The sequence below is a fragment of the Artemia sp. Qi Xiang Cuo genome, chromosome 11, assembly GCF_049724085.1.
Source record: "Artemia sp. Qi Xiang Cuo chromosome 11, ASM4972408v1, whole genome shotgun sequence".
NCBI lineage: Eukaryota > Metazoa > Arthropoda > Branchiopoda > Anostraca > Artemiidae > Artemia > Artemia sp. Qi Xiang Cuo.
The window spans coordinates 38,117,808-38,135,012 of record NC_142804.1 but is presented as its reverse complement, the minus strand read 5'-3'; the positions used below and the strand labels follow the sequence as shown (position 1 = coordinate 38,135,012).

Genomic DNA, 17,205 nt, shown 5'->3' with positions numbered 1-17,205 from the left:
AGTTTATTAAGTTGTAAAACCATATTATAAAACATGGCCAAGACAATAAGTCACTTACAAGCTACACACATGAGAATCTCTATCAACTAGTTTAGACTCAACCAGTCCCAGAATGACAGTTAATCCTCAATTATCTTAGAATTGGATTACCCAACCGGTTTTGAAAACCGGTATCAAGCAATAGCAGATTTTAATTTTAAACCAATTAATGTAATAATTAGTTTATTACACTAATTAATGTAATAAACAAATAAATTAACTAATCTGATAAACTAGTTCATGCAATTTGAACTAATTAATGAAAAAGGTACAAAAGCTTTGTTATCTTTTTACTTAGGAAATTTCTATTTTGTTCCAGATCTGTTTTATTGTGAATGCACCAAAACTTTTGTCTGGAAAGATTAGTCAACTTACCACTAATAATTATAGTCACCGGAAGTATTTTTGACGATAGTCAAATTAATAAAATTGTACAGCACTAATCCAGTTTGTTGTGGACCAATGAAAAGGATCCAGGGTCTTTGAAGATAAAAGGAAACACTTAATTCGAAAAATTCGTAACATTTTTTGTGTCATTAAATCTTTTTATTAATTGTTACCTCAAAATTTTCTATTCGTTTATACTGCTGGGTTGGTTCATCCATTCGGAAGAACTGGCGAAAAAAAAAACTTGCCAAGGAACGCAAAATTGGAATGTTCAAGATGAGGCGTTTCCTACCTAACCGACTGATTCAACATCGAGAAAAGCGAGTCTAATGCCCGAAGCTTTGTAAATTCCATGATATGATCCAAACGCTCTGCATAGTCAAGACACCTAAGAACCAGCCCATCACTGCCAAAGTATTGTTGGAGAATGTTAGCCACTTCTCTTTGAACCTGCAAAAATACCGTAAGACTAAAGAAATGACTCAGTGAAACAAAACGTACTGAACTAATTAGACTATTTATAATCAACACATCCAAAGAGCATAAGTGTGATGTAAAAAAAAAAAAAAAAAAAAAAAAAAAAAAAAAAAAAAAAAAAAAGAAAAAAAAAGATTAGACGATAGTCAGCGGGTAAACGCCCATAAGTAATACTTGAGATGCAAATAAATTCTAAAGAGTATTAGGTTAAAGAAATGACTCAGTGAAACAAAACGTACTGAACTAATTAGACTATTTATAATCAACACATCCAAAGAGCATAAGTGTGATGTAAAAAAAAAAAAAAAAAAAAAAAAAAAAAAAAAAAAAAAAAGATTAGACGATAGTCAGCGGGTAAACGCCCATAAGTAATACTTGAGATGCAAATAAATTCTAAAGAGTATTAGGTTCAAGCGTTTATCTGAACTCGCAAAACCCGGTGCTATTGATTTTACTCATTTAGGTCCAAATTTACGAAATTGTGATTTGCATTGTTTAACCCAAATTTGAGGGATTCCTCTCCCTCTTTCTTGCTGCATTCCAAAACGTAGTATCTACGAGAAAAAAGGCTTTTAAACTTTCAAGTTGCTTTTAAACTTTCAAGTTCAACACTAATGTCCATTTTACCTGCCATGGTAAGTTCAACAGTAAAATCATGTTTTTGCTATCTTGGCTGGTTTCTTTGATAAACCCTAAAATTTACAGGTGCGAGAAACGATTTCAAAAGAATTACAGATCCAAGGTAGCTCATGTCTGAATAGTTGATCCAACCCAACACCACTTTCATATGGTACATGTTGAAAAAAGTTTTTGGTAAAAACTTGTATGGGAAAAAAATTAGTGGGATAGAGTTTAATATAATATATTTAGCTAAGGCCTTTGACATGGTTGATCACAGTGTTTTATTAAGTAAACTCAAGAACATAGGGATTCGTGGAATTCCTTTCTCATGGTTCGGCTCCTATCTCTCTGGTAGAGTACAGAGTGTGAGTCCGAATAGAATGACCTCGAATTCTCTATTTTTCTGAAGGTGCGTCCTGCAGTGCTCTGTTCTCGGCCCAATACTGTTTATCCTTTATATTAATGATTTGGTTACAGGCCTGGGTCCATCAGTGCACCCAGTACTTTTTGCTGACGATACCAACTTTTTCATCACCGGCCCTAATTTACTATCCGTCGTCACCTCTGCTCAAATTCTTCATAATAGAGTACAGGAATGGTCTCTCGTTAACTGCATGACCATTAACAATAAGAAAAGTCAGGTTGTATTATTTCGAACCCCTTACAAAAAAAATGAAGCTCAGCAAGCACTTGGCCTAAAATATTCCACCAATCTCCTCCCGCAGGTCAAAGTTGCCAAGTTTCTTGCTGTCCACATAGACTCCTCACTATCATTTGCAACTCAAGTTTCCTACATCAGAGCAATAATCTTGCGACTGGTAAGAATGATTAATCGTGTGCATAATTTTCTTCCCCGTGATATCCTTGGCAGCCTTTATTACTTTTTTATTTACCCATATATATCATACTTCGGATCTGTTTGGGGCAACACTTATCCTTCAGTTACCAATAAATTAAAAACTGCCCAAAACCGTGCCATCAAAGCAGTTTATCGGCTGCCCCGACTATATCCCACCCAGGACTTGTTCTCCGATTTTCGTATTATTCCTTTTGAACAAATTATTAAAAAATTAAATTTATCCCTTGCATACTCCGCTTACCATAAAAACCTTCCTCCCCAATTATTATCTTATTTTAATTGCAATAATTCTGAAGGCCTATGTCTCCGTTCATTCAACCGTTCCTTTATTGTCCCCAAGTATGTCTCTAGCTCCGCCCAGCGATCCTCCATTTATAAATCTATAATTCAATGGAATATAATACCCTCCAGTATCGAGCTATCCACAAGTTTTCGCACGCTGTATAACAATGTTACTAAACTTTGATATTATAAATCTCTAAAATTTTTAATCAATTTGCTTTAAGTAACCGTGTTTTCTTTTTTTTTCTGTTTTTTCTTTTTTTTCTCTTGTTCATTTTTAATTTTTTGTTGTTATGGTCCTCAACAAGTTCGCTTCCAGGATCCATATTATTATTGGTGTTATGTTTCATCTCGTTTTTTTATTTTTTTTATTTCAATAAATTGAAATTGAATAAATAAATCAAATCAAAATCAATAGTAAGTTTTGGCAGAAGGCAACGTGCAGCTGCTTGTGTGCAGTCATGTCAGTAACATAGGAGTTATACTTGAAAAAGAAGAATTAGAGAGTAAACTAAAATTGAATTTTATCTGCTAATTAATAAAACTGTTCTTTTAATTGAATATCTTTCATCTTCTTCACAGGCAACTGTTCAATAAAAATTCAACTAAAAATTAAACACAATTAGACATTGTGTTTTGAAAAATATATCGTGCAGCTGTACCATTGGCACTCATTTGCCATAACAAAATTATGCCCATAACATTTTTCGGGTAGTCTTCAATACCTAACCTGAGGTACTCAGACCTGAAAATTATAATCTGAGGTACTCAGATATTAAACATCAGAATTCCAAAAGGTGGAGTTAAGGTCAATAGGTAGAATGGTCCAAAATAAAGGATACTACACTTCTAATAACAATTCAGGCTTAATACTCTATTTAAAAAAGAAGCTTAAAAAGATAGTTGAGTTAATTTAATGAATGTTCATCACTAATAGGCTTTCATGAATTTTATTTTCTAAACGGCTTTAATATGTCATTCTTGAGGCCTATGCAAACACTTAAAATTGGTTGGCCATAAAGACAGGCCCCAAATCCAGAACTTGCAATCTAACGGTCTTATGTCCATTTTAAATTCTTGGTCAACATGCCTGAGACTCTAGGCAGGCGTGCCTTTCCAAAAACTAACAAACAAGTATATGTCCAATAAGAGAGTCATACTTACTCCCGCCATTTACCCGTGCCACAGTCATTTAAACATTTGCCATCTCAATTACTTGGACTATCTGTCTTGGCTTTTCTCTTTCTACAATTAGCCATGTCTTGATGCAACCTACTGCAAAATACTTGATAACTTCAATTCAAAATCAACGGATTTTGAGTGGGAATGAGTGCGTCCTCATTTCCTTAATTTAGTTTTACGTAAAGCATAAAAATGCAGAGCACATTCCCTTTAATGAACATAACAAAATAATAGGGTTTTTAATTCAAAGAGGGCTAACAAGAAGTGGGTAGACTGTCTTTCATATCAGCAAGTAACACCATCGGACAGTCGTATTCAGGCCGGTCCAACCAAGGAGTATATTTTCAACCAATTAAAAGGTACCAATTTCTTAAATAAAAACATAAGGATTGGCACGTCAGCGTATTCATTGATACATGTCATTGATACACCTCTAGTGAATCGGAAAGAAAATAGGTACTGGATACAGGGGCAGTCAATTTCCCGCTTGGACTTACGACAAGACCAAACTCACCAGGGATTGGCCAAGAGCTGGTAAAAATCGATGCTATTACTAGTGTACCTATGATGAAGAAATGACTCGAATATTGAAACATAACTCTGGCAGATACTGAATAATTTGGCAACAATTAATCCATTAAAGGCATACATTACTTACCCTTAACGTTGGTGAAACGCTAGCGTCAGCGGTACTGCTCTTCAAGTCTTCTTCTCCTTCATCAAGAGGTACATGACGAAGTCGGTTCAAATACTGCTCAAAAACCATTTCAGGGAGAACAACAGTTTCGGAAAACCAAACCATACCACAACGAGATACAGTAGCCAATGTTGCATATCTAAGATCTTGAACCTGAAAAAAAACGAAAAAGGAAAGGTCAACACCATAGATTTGAGATAGTAAAGTGACGGGTGTCTCCAAAGTATAATTTTTCTATTTGGCCTAAAAATCATAAGCATAAAGAGATGGGGGCTTAGTCAGTCTCAGGTTGACCGTTTTATAACCCATTTAAGGAACGACACTGGTGGGGGGGGGGGGCGGGGTCTGCCAACCAAGGGTATGTCCGAAGCCAGCCTTCCTCAGTCCCAAACGGTATCAAATCAAGATTTCAAGATATATATTTTAATCAGAGCTGTTGTAAGGTAAGAAAAGCCTCACTGGATAAAATATTCTTTACACCCACAGGAGGCAACCTCATATTGGAGCTTAGACCATCTTGTTCTTTCAGAGGTGCTTAAGTTACCCAAGCAGAATTACCAGTCATCTCTCATCGCTGCACCTGTCCAATGATCCTCCCCTTCCCTTTGGAGTGACGCATTGAGATTTGGTGGGTCTGCTTGGTAGCTGCGCCGTAAAGTATTTAAGGACTTCCTTTTCTTCTGATACTGCGTGGCTACAACTGGCGGATGACCTTTGGGCCCACAAATCACGTGAAAGAAGTATATCAACTTCTGGTATTTGATGACTTCGATTATCGGCGGTTGAGCTCTTTCTGTCGTGCAGTAGCACTCGTTAGATTTTGGGTCCAATGGACATTTAGAATGCGCCTCAACCACATGTTCTCAAACACGAGGTTTTTTTTTTAAGTTTTTGATCTAAATAACAAGTTTTGGAACCTCATAAAAGCGTAGAGAGGGCGTAGCTGTTGAACAGACTCAGCGTGAGCCAGAGAGAGAGAGAGAGAGAGTGCTACAGACTCCATCAGATTCCAGACGGTTTCCCGAAGGAAGTATTTATATGGCCGATACTGAGCTTGACTTCTCGCTGGCACAAACCAGTATTGTGGATTATACTTCCCCAAAACTTGAGCTCAAGAATTGCTCTATTGCCTGGTTGTCGCATCGTAATTGGACTGGGAATCTATTGTTCGCCATACTTTTGTTTTCTAGGCATATGCATATTTTTAGGCAAAACAAGAAAGAAACAGACAAAAAAAAAAGAAAAGAAAAATGAAGACAAACTTGGAGAAAATAGAAAAAACGTATAGAACAAGCTTATTCCAAAAATCCTTGCTTTGTTACTACCAGTGAACTGTTTTACTATCATTTTGACAAGCTTAAGAGTACCTTTTAACAGATGGATACTTACCTCAAACATGATCCTGACATTAGGTGGAATCGCCAATCGTTCACCATTTGGCAGTGTTAGTAGCTTGTTGTCGTCAAGTACAGAATTTAAATTTTCAACCCACTCCGGGTCTACGTCACCGTCAAAAATAATCCAATGACGCTTGTGGATTTCCCCTCGAACGTTGTCAATAATTTTCCTAAAAGAGTCACAAACAGGCTTAGTTTTATAGTATAGTAAGTTGAGAGTAATAAAAAATACCAATTATTTCCCGAAAATTTATGTAGACAACTATAAATTTTTGGTAATGTAGCATGTAATTGCACCTATTTCACAGGCTAGGAAAATTACTGAAATTGGTTTCAAATACTGCTGTATTTGAAATTACCGTTATGTGTTCCCTTTGATTTTTGTTGAGGTACAGTAGCAATAGAATGGACAGTTGACAAAATATTGTTGAAAGCTTATTTTTGAATAAGAACTTATTGGATATCATTATTAGAGTTGCCTTCCCACTCTACAAGTGAAGGGCTACCGAAACTTGTAGTACTTTCCTTCTTCTCAAATTTTAATGGATCAAGTCTAGTCTGGTAGTCCAAGTCTAGTCTGCTAGTCTAGTCTAATAAGAACTTACTGGATATCATTATTAGAGTTGTCTTCCCACTCTACAAGTGAAGGGCTACCGAAACTTGCAGTACTTTCCTTCTTCTCAAGTTTTAATGAATCAAGTCTAGTCTGGTTGAAACTTCTTCCATTTTTGTTTGTTAAGCTTACAAAATGTACATATTTTTTTTTCGAAGCTCAGTTGAATGTCTGGAATGTGATTGTTCAACTGATCTTTGTGCTCAACCCAAAGTGCCCGATGAAATAGTTCGCTTCTGTCCATAACTTCTATATTTTCTATATTATCTTTTTTATTATCATAACTTCTATATTATCTTTTGGCCAACTCGTATCTATATTTTTGTACCATCGTCTTAAAATCCGCTAATTTTTCGGTGTCGGAAAGCTTTCGTACTTTATTCATTATTTTTGCAGGTTATTGCAACCCTCTCGATTCTTTCTCTTTATCTTTGTTTTCTAAGTACGTAAAGAGGTTCTAATGACTCTTTCTTTTCTAATGACTTGTGGAAAGTAATATTGACATTTACGTCGCACATGAAATGTGTAATTTATAGACGACAAATTGACTCTTGAAAATATTTCTTCGTGTCTATCAATTACCTCATAAAATATGATAAGGATTTTCAGGATTATAAACAACAAATAGAATAATAGGGAATTTTTTTTAAATAAGACAGTGCAATGCAACTTTAAACGAATATTTCGACCCTATATCCAAGGGCCGTCCTCAACAAAACAGATGGAAAAGAAAAACGAAGAATATAAGAGAACTCACATTGAAATAAAATCTTTAAAACTAAACTACTTTCTCAAAATAGTCCTAGCATCATTACTTCAAGAGATTTCAACCAGGACTGGTACATCAAGCGAAGTGAAAAAGACAATTCATTCAAATAGAATAAAAAACATTTACAAACAGGCACTTAAAGCTAATCTTGCCTTTTTGGCAGCCAGCCTAAAAGGTCTGTCCATAACAGATTGAGTGGTATTGTTCACTGGTTTTTTAATATCATTTGCTAAATAATTTTTAATTAAATGATTATATAAGGCATTAAGTGAATATTCTCCCTAATCCCGATTTGAAGAAATACTACTATTTATTTATATTCTAATTTCAATTACCTCTCTAACAACCTGCTCTATACCTAAATCATTGCTAATAAGGGAAGTTTCTTCAAAAGGAATTGTATAGCTAGGATCATCAAAATTTAAATGTGCTGTTATAAATGTCGCTCTTTACGCTAAAGTTTGACTCTTTCTCACAACTCTATTTTTTAAAACAATAAAAAACTTTAGCGTAAAGAGCGAGGCGTTGAGGAGGGGACAGCCCCTTTCATATACGGAATAATTTCTGTTCGTTTTAATGTCGCTCCTTACTTTCAGTTTTAAAAAAATGTTTTTTTATTTAATTTCTGAATATTTTTGAATTAATGCAGCTTTGATTTTGGCTCACCGTACATGCATAATTAGAATGAAATTTGCATATCAATTGTATGGCCTTATCAAAATTTTGTTCAGGCGTAACTTACAAATGAGCTTAAGTAACGAACTTCTATATTGTTATGTTTTTATCGGGTGTATTACAGAGTTTACTTCTAGTCGATACCTTACTCTTTACGCAAAACTTTGAATTTTGTTCGAATCACAAACCCCTGGATCACAAAGGCCGGTTAATTAGAATACATAGCTCTTTTGAAAATACTAAAAAAAACTCTAGCGTAAAGGACGAGGTGTTGACTAGGGGGCGAACCCCCTCATATACGTAATAATTTCTGCTTGTTTTAAGTTTTAATGTTAGTCCTTACTTTCAGTTGAAAAAACTTGTTTTTTTATTTAATTTCTGATCGTTTTTTAAATAATGCTGGGAAATCCGGTGCCCTCTTCATCGAAATGTCCCTTTCTCCAAGGAAACATCCTCCCCCGTAACCCCCTCCTCAGACCCCCCCCCCCCGAATCAGAAAAAATCCCTCCTGAAATGTCTGTATACTTCCCATTAATAAATAATATATGTAAACAATGGGCAAAGTTCATAACTTGCAGCCCTTCCCCCCGGAACTATGGGGGATTAAGTCATCCTCAAAGACAAATTTATTAAATTTTCGACTATGCTGAACAAAATGGCCCCCTCAAAATTTTGATTCGGTGACTTCGGGAAAAAAATGAGCGTGGGAGGGGGCCAAGTTGCCCTCCAATTTTTTTGGTCATTTAAAAAGGGCACTAGAATTTTTGATTTCCGTTCAGATGAGCCCTCTAACGATATTTTAGGACTACTGGATCGATACAATTACCCCTGGGGAAATAGAAAAAAAAACAAAAAAAAACACATAAACACGTATCCGTGATCTTTCTTTTCGCAAAAAATACAAAACTCTACATTTTTGCAGATAGGTGCTTGAAATTTCTATTGTAGGACTCTCCGAATCTGATACGGTGAATCTGATGGTGTGATTTTCATTAAAGTTTTCTGACTTTTAGGGGTTGTTTCCCCCTTTTTTTCAAAAAAGGCAAATTTTCTCAGGCGCGTAACTTTTGATGGGTAAAACTAAACTTAATTAAACTTATATATTTGAAATCAGCATAAAAATCTGATTATATTGATGCATCTATTGGTATCGAAACTCCGGTTTTTAGAGTTTTGGTAACTATTAAGCCGGGTCGCTCCTTACTTACAGTTCGTTACCACAAACTGTTTGATACCAGACAAATACATTAAAGTCATTAGTGCTATGTACGAGAATAACACTGCTGCGGTTAAGGTAGGAAATGAGGTTAGCAGCTGGTTTTGTATTAAATCAGGAGTTAAGCAGGGTCGTGTTCTATCCCCCTTTGTATGGATTATTTTGATGGACTTTGTTTTAAGGAGCACAGGGAAGACAATGGGAGACCACGGAATCGAATGGGGAGGAAAGTCTCCTGAACTTAGATTATGCTGAGGATTTAAGCATCCTAAATGAAAGTGTGAGCAAAATGAATGAAGTTTTGCGAGTTCAGGGTGCTAGAATAGGTTCGAAAATTAGTGTTAACAAGACTAAGTCACTAAGGCTAGGAATAAGTGAAGATGAAAAGGTGACGTTGGGTAATGAAAAAAATGATCATGTGGGCCAGGGCCGTATCCAGGATTTTTGTTCAGGGAGGGTTTTACTAATTTTTGACTTTTTTTTTGGGGGGGGGGGGTTACTAATTTTTGACTCAGTTTTCGACTAATTTTACTGATTTTTACCTAGGTTTTACTAATTTTCGACTTATTTTCGAGTCGGTCAAAAATTTCGGGGGGGGGGGGTTCAAACCGGGTAACCCCCCCCCCGGGATACGGCCTTGATGTGGGCAGCTTCACTTACCTTGGTAGCATTATTAGTAAAGATGGTGGGAGCAGTGAAGATGTCAGCAGTGAAAAGTAGAAAAGCCAAGGCTCAGGGTGTTTTTTCACAGTTAAAAAAAGTTTGGGAGAATAGGAAGTTAAGTCTGTAACCCTAGATTAGAATCTTAGAAGCTACAGTGACGACAGTCGTCAAAAATGGTTCTGAAGCATGGGCGCTGTAAAAAGTGGATGAAGCTTTGCTAGATTTTTTCCATAGAAATTGCTTAAGGATTGTTCTGGGTACCCGGCTGACTGACCGTATTTCAAACAATAGGCTATACGAAAAATGTGGTTCAATTCCGCTCTCTAGGTCTATAATGAAAGAAAGGTTGAGGTGGCTAGGGCACGTTCTGCAGGTGTAGGATGAGAGATTGCCGAAGATTGTTATTTTCGGCCAACCGTCTAGGTTTAAACAGAAAGCAGGGCTTCCTCGTCTGGGGTGGGAGGACGTCATAACGAAAGATTTAAAGGAAAAGAGAACTTAGTGGGTGGTTGAAAAAAGGGATGCTTTGACTAGAATGGGGGAGGAGGAGTGTACGTATCTGTGTTTGCCTCAGGGGGCTTGTTGTTGCGGTGATTTGTTAGCAGTAGTAGTAGTATCTATATATATATATATATATATATATATATATATATATATATATATATATATATATATATATATATATATATATATATATATATATATAACACTTTTGAAATATTATTATCAAAAATATTATCATTATCTTTTAGAACAGTCAGGATGTTCAGGTTTTCCAAATATTTTTGGTCAGCAGCAACAACAGGTGTTTCTCTCCTCCATGCTAGTGGATTTGTTAGCTCTTACTGCAATTGGATTCGGTTTTCTAGGTGTAACACTTTCTCCAACATCATCAATATATTTATTTGTCCAATCCACTCCATTAGGCACATCCTTTATTTGCTTCAGCTCCATAACAGCCAACAAAAAATTTATTTGGGACTGCCTTAGCACTCTTTAAATGAATACGACATACAGGTTTTGGCATTAAAGGCCACGTTGGCACTGGAACAGTGAAATTTAAGGCCAGTCAACGTACGGTACAGATTCAGTTTCAAAGAATGTCCCTAGTCTGTTTGGAGCATATCCTACACCTAAGCCACCCACTGGTGGACTGCTCGGCCAACTTCAGAGAACTATGTTTGGTTTAATAGAGACATCAACACCCACCCTAGGTCCCTCTACTAATAAGTTGCTCAGCAGCCACAGCAGCAACAACAGATTTTACTCTCCCCAATGCAAGTCCGTCCGTCAGACCTCACTACAAGTGGATCCAGTTTTCTGAGTGCAATACCTTCTAAAATATCATCAGGGTTAACATGATTTCCTACTATTTTGGTCAGCAACAATGAGAGGCGTTGTTCTCTCCTATGGTAGTGGATCTGTCAACACACGCTGCAAGTTGATTTAATTTTCCGAGTGCAATACCATTTAAAATATAATCATGATTTTGAGGATTTCCTTAAGTTTTTGATCAGCAGCAACAACAGGCGTTGCTCTCCCCCATGATCGTGGGTTTGTCGGCCCCCACTCCAAGTGCCTTCAGATTTCTAAGTGCAATACCTCCTAAAGTATCATCCATATGAGACTGCAGACTGGATTTGACACCGGAAAGCTGAATCCGAATCATGTATTTTAAATATGAAGCTTTAAAAATTTTCTCCATGAATTCTAGTTGACAAAACTATACTATAAACCAAATTCTCTTTTTTTTTCCAATTCAAAAACATAGTTCTTATTATTCTATCTTATTCCTAACTAGTCAAGATTACCAGATTACCAGATTAGTCAAGATACGGCCAGATTATAGTCAAGACTACAAGGTTAGAGGTGGATTACCAGACCCGTTGAATTACAACAGAAAATTGTAGACTAAAAAAGAAAACAATTATAAATTAAGTCTCTTAATAAAGAAAAGGTAAATCATACGTATGATTTAAGGGTATTTGATGCCACTACCTGCAAAAGAAGTGATAAAGAAATTTGAGGCCTATTAGACACAGATTAAAAAATTTAAGCACTGCAGGTAATACTCGAGGAATCCTAGATAACCAAGGAATACGAGAACTAGATTCTAAACAAGATTCTAGATTCGATAAGTTGCAAGAACGAACAATATAAGTTGATCTAGGTACTTCATTATTCTCTTCCAATGGTATCTTTAACCTGTCTTTTGAAGTAACAACAGGAATATATTCTTTGCCATATACATCAAACGATTGAATGAATGATTCTTGCCCAAGCTTCTCTTGAATTAGGATTGCAAACGAATATAGGGATGGGATATGGGAATGGGAAAAACAATTGACCCGTTTTCTAGTGCATTTTCTTTTGGCACCAATTCACTCAAAAGTTGCAAACAAATATACTCAGCACTCATATTCCCAGAATATTCGTCTCATTGCTTGGCCAGATAAATTCTGCTATTTCAATTGGCTGACTGATGTCTTTTTGCTTGTCATCCTCTATAAAAGCCACGAGTTTTTCATTAGACAGTAATTTAACTCTTATAATTACGAGAGGAGCTAAAGGGATTTCGGTCTGAAATTCATTTTCATATGGGAGGGATGTCATGGATAGAAGGTGTTTAGAAAATAAAATAGGAAGTAGTTGCAAAGTTGATATTGGAATTTTGGGATATTTTGTGAGTGTGGAGATGAGACATAGGAAGGGTTTTCTATCGTAGTGTTATATTCAAAATTCTTTGAACTTATTATTATGTTTTATGCATTTTATTGTATTAGTATTATCCATGGCCCATGGGGCTTTTGTGGGAAATATATCTATATCTATGCTGCGAAGTATCGACAACCTATGTCAAGTTTTTTAATATAAGGAATAGCAAATGAATCACTCCAAAAAGGATTGGGTCTATCGCATAATATCCTGAATTTTACACTCCTCTGAAAAAAAAGCTAAATCCAATTCAATTTTTTGTCAGTCATCATAAATATAAGACTATATCCTTCGTGAATAGATTGGAAAATCAGTTTAACCCAGTTTGAATTGCTATAATGCAGAATTCTTTCCAGAAATCGAAGACACTGACGCCTGCAAACGGTAAGAAAAATTCAGAAAAGCAAATCATTAAGATATGCTGTCTATTAAGCACAAATTAACTTTATTTAAGCACTTATGAAGTTAGGAGTATTTTAACCTGAGAAAGGAGCTATACAAAACATCAAAAATACAGCCAAAATTTTTGCTTAGGTTGTATTTGATTCAATGTTTTAGGAAAATGTCCTCATCCTCCTTAGCTTCTTGCTTTTCGTATGATAGAAAAACAGTGGGGTTTGTGTTTCTTACTTCGAACAGGCTTTAATTTGGCACTGAGCATTCCTAACTTATAATGCTTTATTTAATGCGATGAGAGTAACTGTTGAATCATAAATTTCTGTATTTCCATGGATGAGAACAACAGTTACTTTATCCAACAAAACACAACGATTTTTTCACTTGCTTTGATAATTTCTCTCTACAGTTACCTTCGCTTATCTCTTAAATGCTTGATTTGACGCATACGGAAAAAATGAAATTGCTGTTATCACTGGTTCATTGTTAGTACAACACACAGATAAATCAGTTTGAAGTTTGACTTTGGTCTACCTGTAAAATTTCTAAGCTGCAAGAATATTAGATAATCAAAAAATTTAGGGCATCTTCCCCTCTAAGCAAGCTTCCTTTTTAAACATGTACGCTTATTAACAGACTATTAGCATTAATGATGTAAATCTATTAATACCTTTCACCAGATGGTAATAGGCATGGCTTGCACAATTTTGAATTACTTAATAGCTAGAAACATTAAGTGTATATGAGACATTTGGCATAATAATTTTTTAATAATAAATGTATACCTTAGAATATGAGTAAACAAGCCATCTGTCCATTCTCTAGTATTTGGGTCTAGAACACCATATAGAGCTTCTTTAGATATTGCTTTAGGATCAATCACATGACTAACTCCCTCTGTTCCTTCAAGTCTCTCTAGGGCATTCAGTAGCACCCTCCAGGCTGTAGATTTCCCAGAGCCACTTGGACCAACCATCATCAAGCCATGATTTAACTGGCTGATTTGGAAGAGCTGCAGAACCTTTTCCATCCAATCAAAGCCTATCTCTTCCTGCTCACCGCATACAAGATATTGCTCTTTGCATACTTTGCGGATCTCAGTTTTCAATCCTATTAAATATCCATAATATTAAATCACAAAATAGTTGACCAGCATAATAGGAACAGAAGTAATATTCTAACAGTGGAGAAAACAAATGGTTTACGCGAAACAAAACTACACCCGCAAACGTATAAAACAAAACAGAAACAAATTAAAAAATGGTTTGTTCGATCTTCAAGACATAAAAATATAACTTGATTAACATGCAGAAAATGAAGAACGTAAGAAAAAAAAGATGTCATATAATAGCATCGATCCTGTTTCTGTTGTCCTGGGAAATTTAATAAGCAGAAAAAAGGAAACCAGTTCTCTATTTGGATACCGACTGTTTAATGTTGCTTACGTTTTAAATTGCTGAAGTACCTCTTCTTGTGATTATCCTTCACTCAAAGTATAGAAGCATAACTTTATCAAATTTTAGATCGCTTTGTTAAAATCAGTTTTCACCGTCACATTACAGATAATAATTCCGTTATTGTAGCATTTCTTTAATTTTCTTCATGCCAATTCACCTGACAATAAATTTTAACAATTTTGTCCGGTACTATAAATTTGAAAATGTAACCGATAGTTGAAAATCCAAATTGAAAACTAGGATTGTCAAGGAAAATATAACGCTTACAATCGAACAGCAAATCTTGCAGTTTATTGGTAAAATCAATTAAAATAGTAGAGAAGAGGGAATCCCCACCCTCTGAGACCCCATTTGCTAGAAAAAACAAAACAAAAACAGTTTGTCAGAAATTCACGTTTTGCCATTTTTCAGGGTCACATCTGGTTGCACCTATGATCGGGAATAAATATGATCTTGTAATTTAGTAATGAAACACACTTTAGTTATGTGTCGCAGGATAAGCTACAATCATGGCTAGGTTGGCTCATGAACCCTCAAAAAAATCTAACTTGAGCCGTTTACAATGAAGCTCAAATGGTAGTAAGCTTATGTAGCTTCTACACTTAGGCAAGGATTCGGAGCGAAAGCAGAGCCATAAGAGCGATAAAAGAAGGCTAGCTAGTTGGGCACTGTAGTACTTGAGGACAAAATAATCTTAGCTTATTAAATTTATAATAAAATATGGTTTATAGCAATTGAAGAATCAAACGTTTTTCAAAGATTCTCTAAAAATAATTACATCTGAAAATTAGTGAATGATTTACTGACGTTCGCTATGATAGAGGACAGTTCATTAACATTATACTTTATATATCTAAACGATTTGTAGATTCTAGTTTCTTAATTTTGAATAAGTTAAAAGCAGAAAAAAAAACAAAAAGAAAACATGAAAAACTTATTTTTATTCCAGCTGTTTTCTCATGCTAGTTTTTCTGAGAAAAAAACAAAAAAAAACAAAAAAAAAAAACAGACATTACATCTTATTTTTATCTCTTTCAGTTTTTCAGGAAGCGGAAACAGTACCTATTGACAAGAGAAAATCAAGAAAAAATATGGCTAAAATTATGGTGGGGACGAAACTAAAGGGTATTTGACCCCCCTTCTCCTGCCAAGGACGCTCCTGTGTAGCAATTAATTTCGTATACACAGTAAAGAAAAACAATGAAAAAGAGAAAAACACATTTAAAACTAGTAAAATAAATACCTGACATTTCTGCACTATTGTAAACAACTCCTGGGAAAACGTCAGCTAGCAAGGAGAAGAGAAGGGGAATATCGTCGGCAACAAGCTTTGGAACGACACTCTCAAATACAGACCTTATCAAAATCTAAAAAAATATGAATTATTAGCTCCAAAAATTTGCATAGATGTAAAACTGCCTTTTATTATACCCTTTTTTGGTACAAGTTTTCGGAAAAATCAAATTTCACTTAATCTTTTACGACTATTTAAATTTTGTTTTTTCAACGTTGAATTTCTTCCCTCCCTGACTGACCATCATTCTAACATTGTAAAGCCAGCAACATACAGCTCATGACACCACCCCTCCCAGCCGCTATATTCTCCGTCAAGCGAATCCTCGCCTCAGATGGTTCTCTCACCTCGCAGGAACTGGGATAAGCAGATGATTAAAACCAGGGCCGTAACGTATGGGGCAGGGACCCCCCCCCCTCCCCCAATATTTTTAGTAGTCGGATAATAAAAAAAAGAAGACGGCAATGCAAAGTATCACAAACCTACTGGCTCAATTCTTAAAATGTATAAATGAGACGAACAATGAAAATAAAATTAAATGATTGGTGAAAGATGATGAAGATACATCCACTCGATCTGTTAAAATTCCTATCTACCAAAATCAAGAGCGGCTCAAAGAAAAGAAGACTGCTTTAAGACTTTGGATTCCTGGGACACGGAGGGAGGGGGAAAATACTCTGATTAATCTAAATTTTGTTCCTGCTGATCTGTGTATAACCTCAATAATCTCTCATAATAACAAAATACCGTCTGTCATACGCCATGTTTCTCATGGACCTGATGTGCCTACAATTACCTTCACTTAAAAGCTTATTCATCTTATCAGTGTTCAAAATTCGGAAATCCAGACCTTCACGGCTCCAATACCCCACGAAAGCCCTCTAGAGAGAATTTAGCTCAGCTCTTTTCTAATGGAAAACTTAATAATTTGGCTAGAGAATTATTCCTTTCGAAAAAACGTAACTAAATTGTCATGCTTTAGATTGAAAGAAAAAAACTTATTGGCCAAAGGAATTTCTATTTACTGACAGAGGAATCAAGGAAAAGAATATGTGTAGAACTGTGAGGAGGAGAACCTAGTCCACTTTTCTTGTTTTGTTGGATCGATGACCAAATTGAATTTCACACAAGACAAAGATGGAGGTAAGCCTTAAAGCTACCCTTCTCAATCAAGGAAGCCACTACACATCAATACCAGTTGGGCATTCGGTGCATTTAAAGTCCTATGACTACCTGGCTCTTGTCCTCAACAAATAAAACACGCCGACCGCCATTGCACCATTTGTGGGGATTCAAAAGTTATTTTTATGATTCTTTGTCTTCCTACTAGTTTTCACTTATTGTAACTGAGAGCCGTAATATCAGCCAAGAAAAGAATGGTAAAAAAAGTCAAAAATTTCAGAGGCACCCAGAATGTGATTAGGGACAGCTTATTTGTTGCACAAATGTGTTGCTACCCTTACTGA

At 35.6% G+C, this 17,205-nt stretch overlaps 1 protein-coding gene across 1 annotated transcript in view; it reads right to left on the bottom strand.

Moving 5' to 3' along the window:
* Dhc64C (dynein heavy chain, cytoplasmic) overlaps window positions 1–17,205 on the bottom strand; it is a 275,177-nt gene that overhangs the window by 87,461 nt on the left and 170,511 nt on the right. The window contains exons 32-36 of the mRNA XM_089096466.1: window positions 15,689–15,812; window positions 13,774–14,098; window positions 5,934–6,111; window positions 4,506–4,697; window positions 719–876 (exon numbers count right to left, since the gene is read on the bottom strand). Of these exons, the coding sequence (XP_088952592.1) occupies window positions 719–876; window positions 4,506–4,697; window positions 5,934–6,111; window positions 13,774–14,098; window positions 15,689–15,812 (977 nt within the window). The remainder of the gene's footprint in view (window positions 1–718; window positions 877–4,505; window positions 4,698–5,933; window positions 6,112–13,773; window positions 14,099–15,688; window positions 15,813–17,205) is intronic.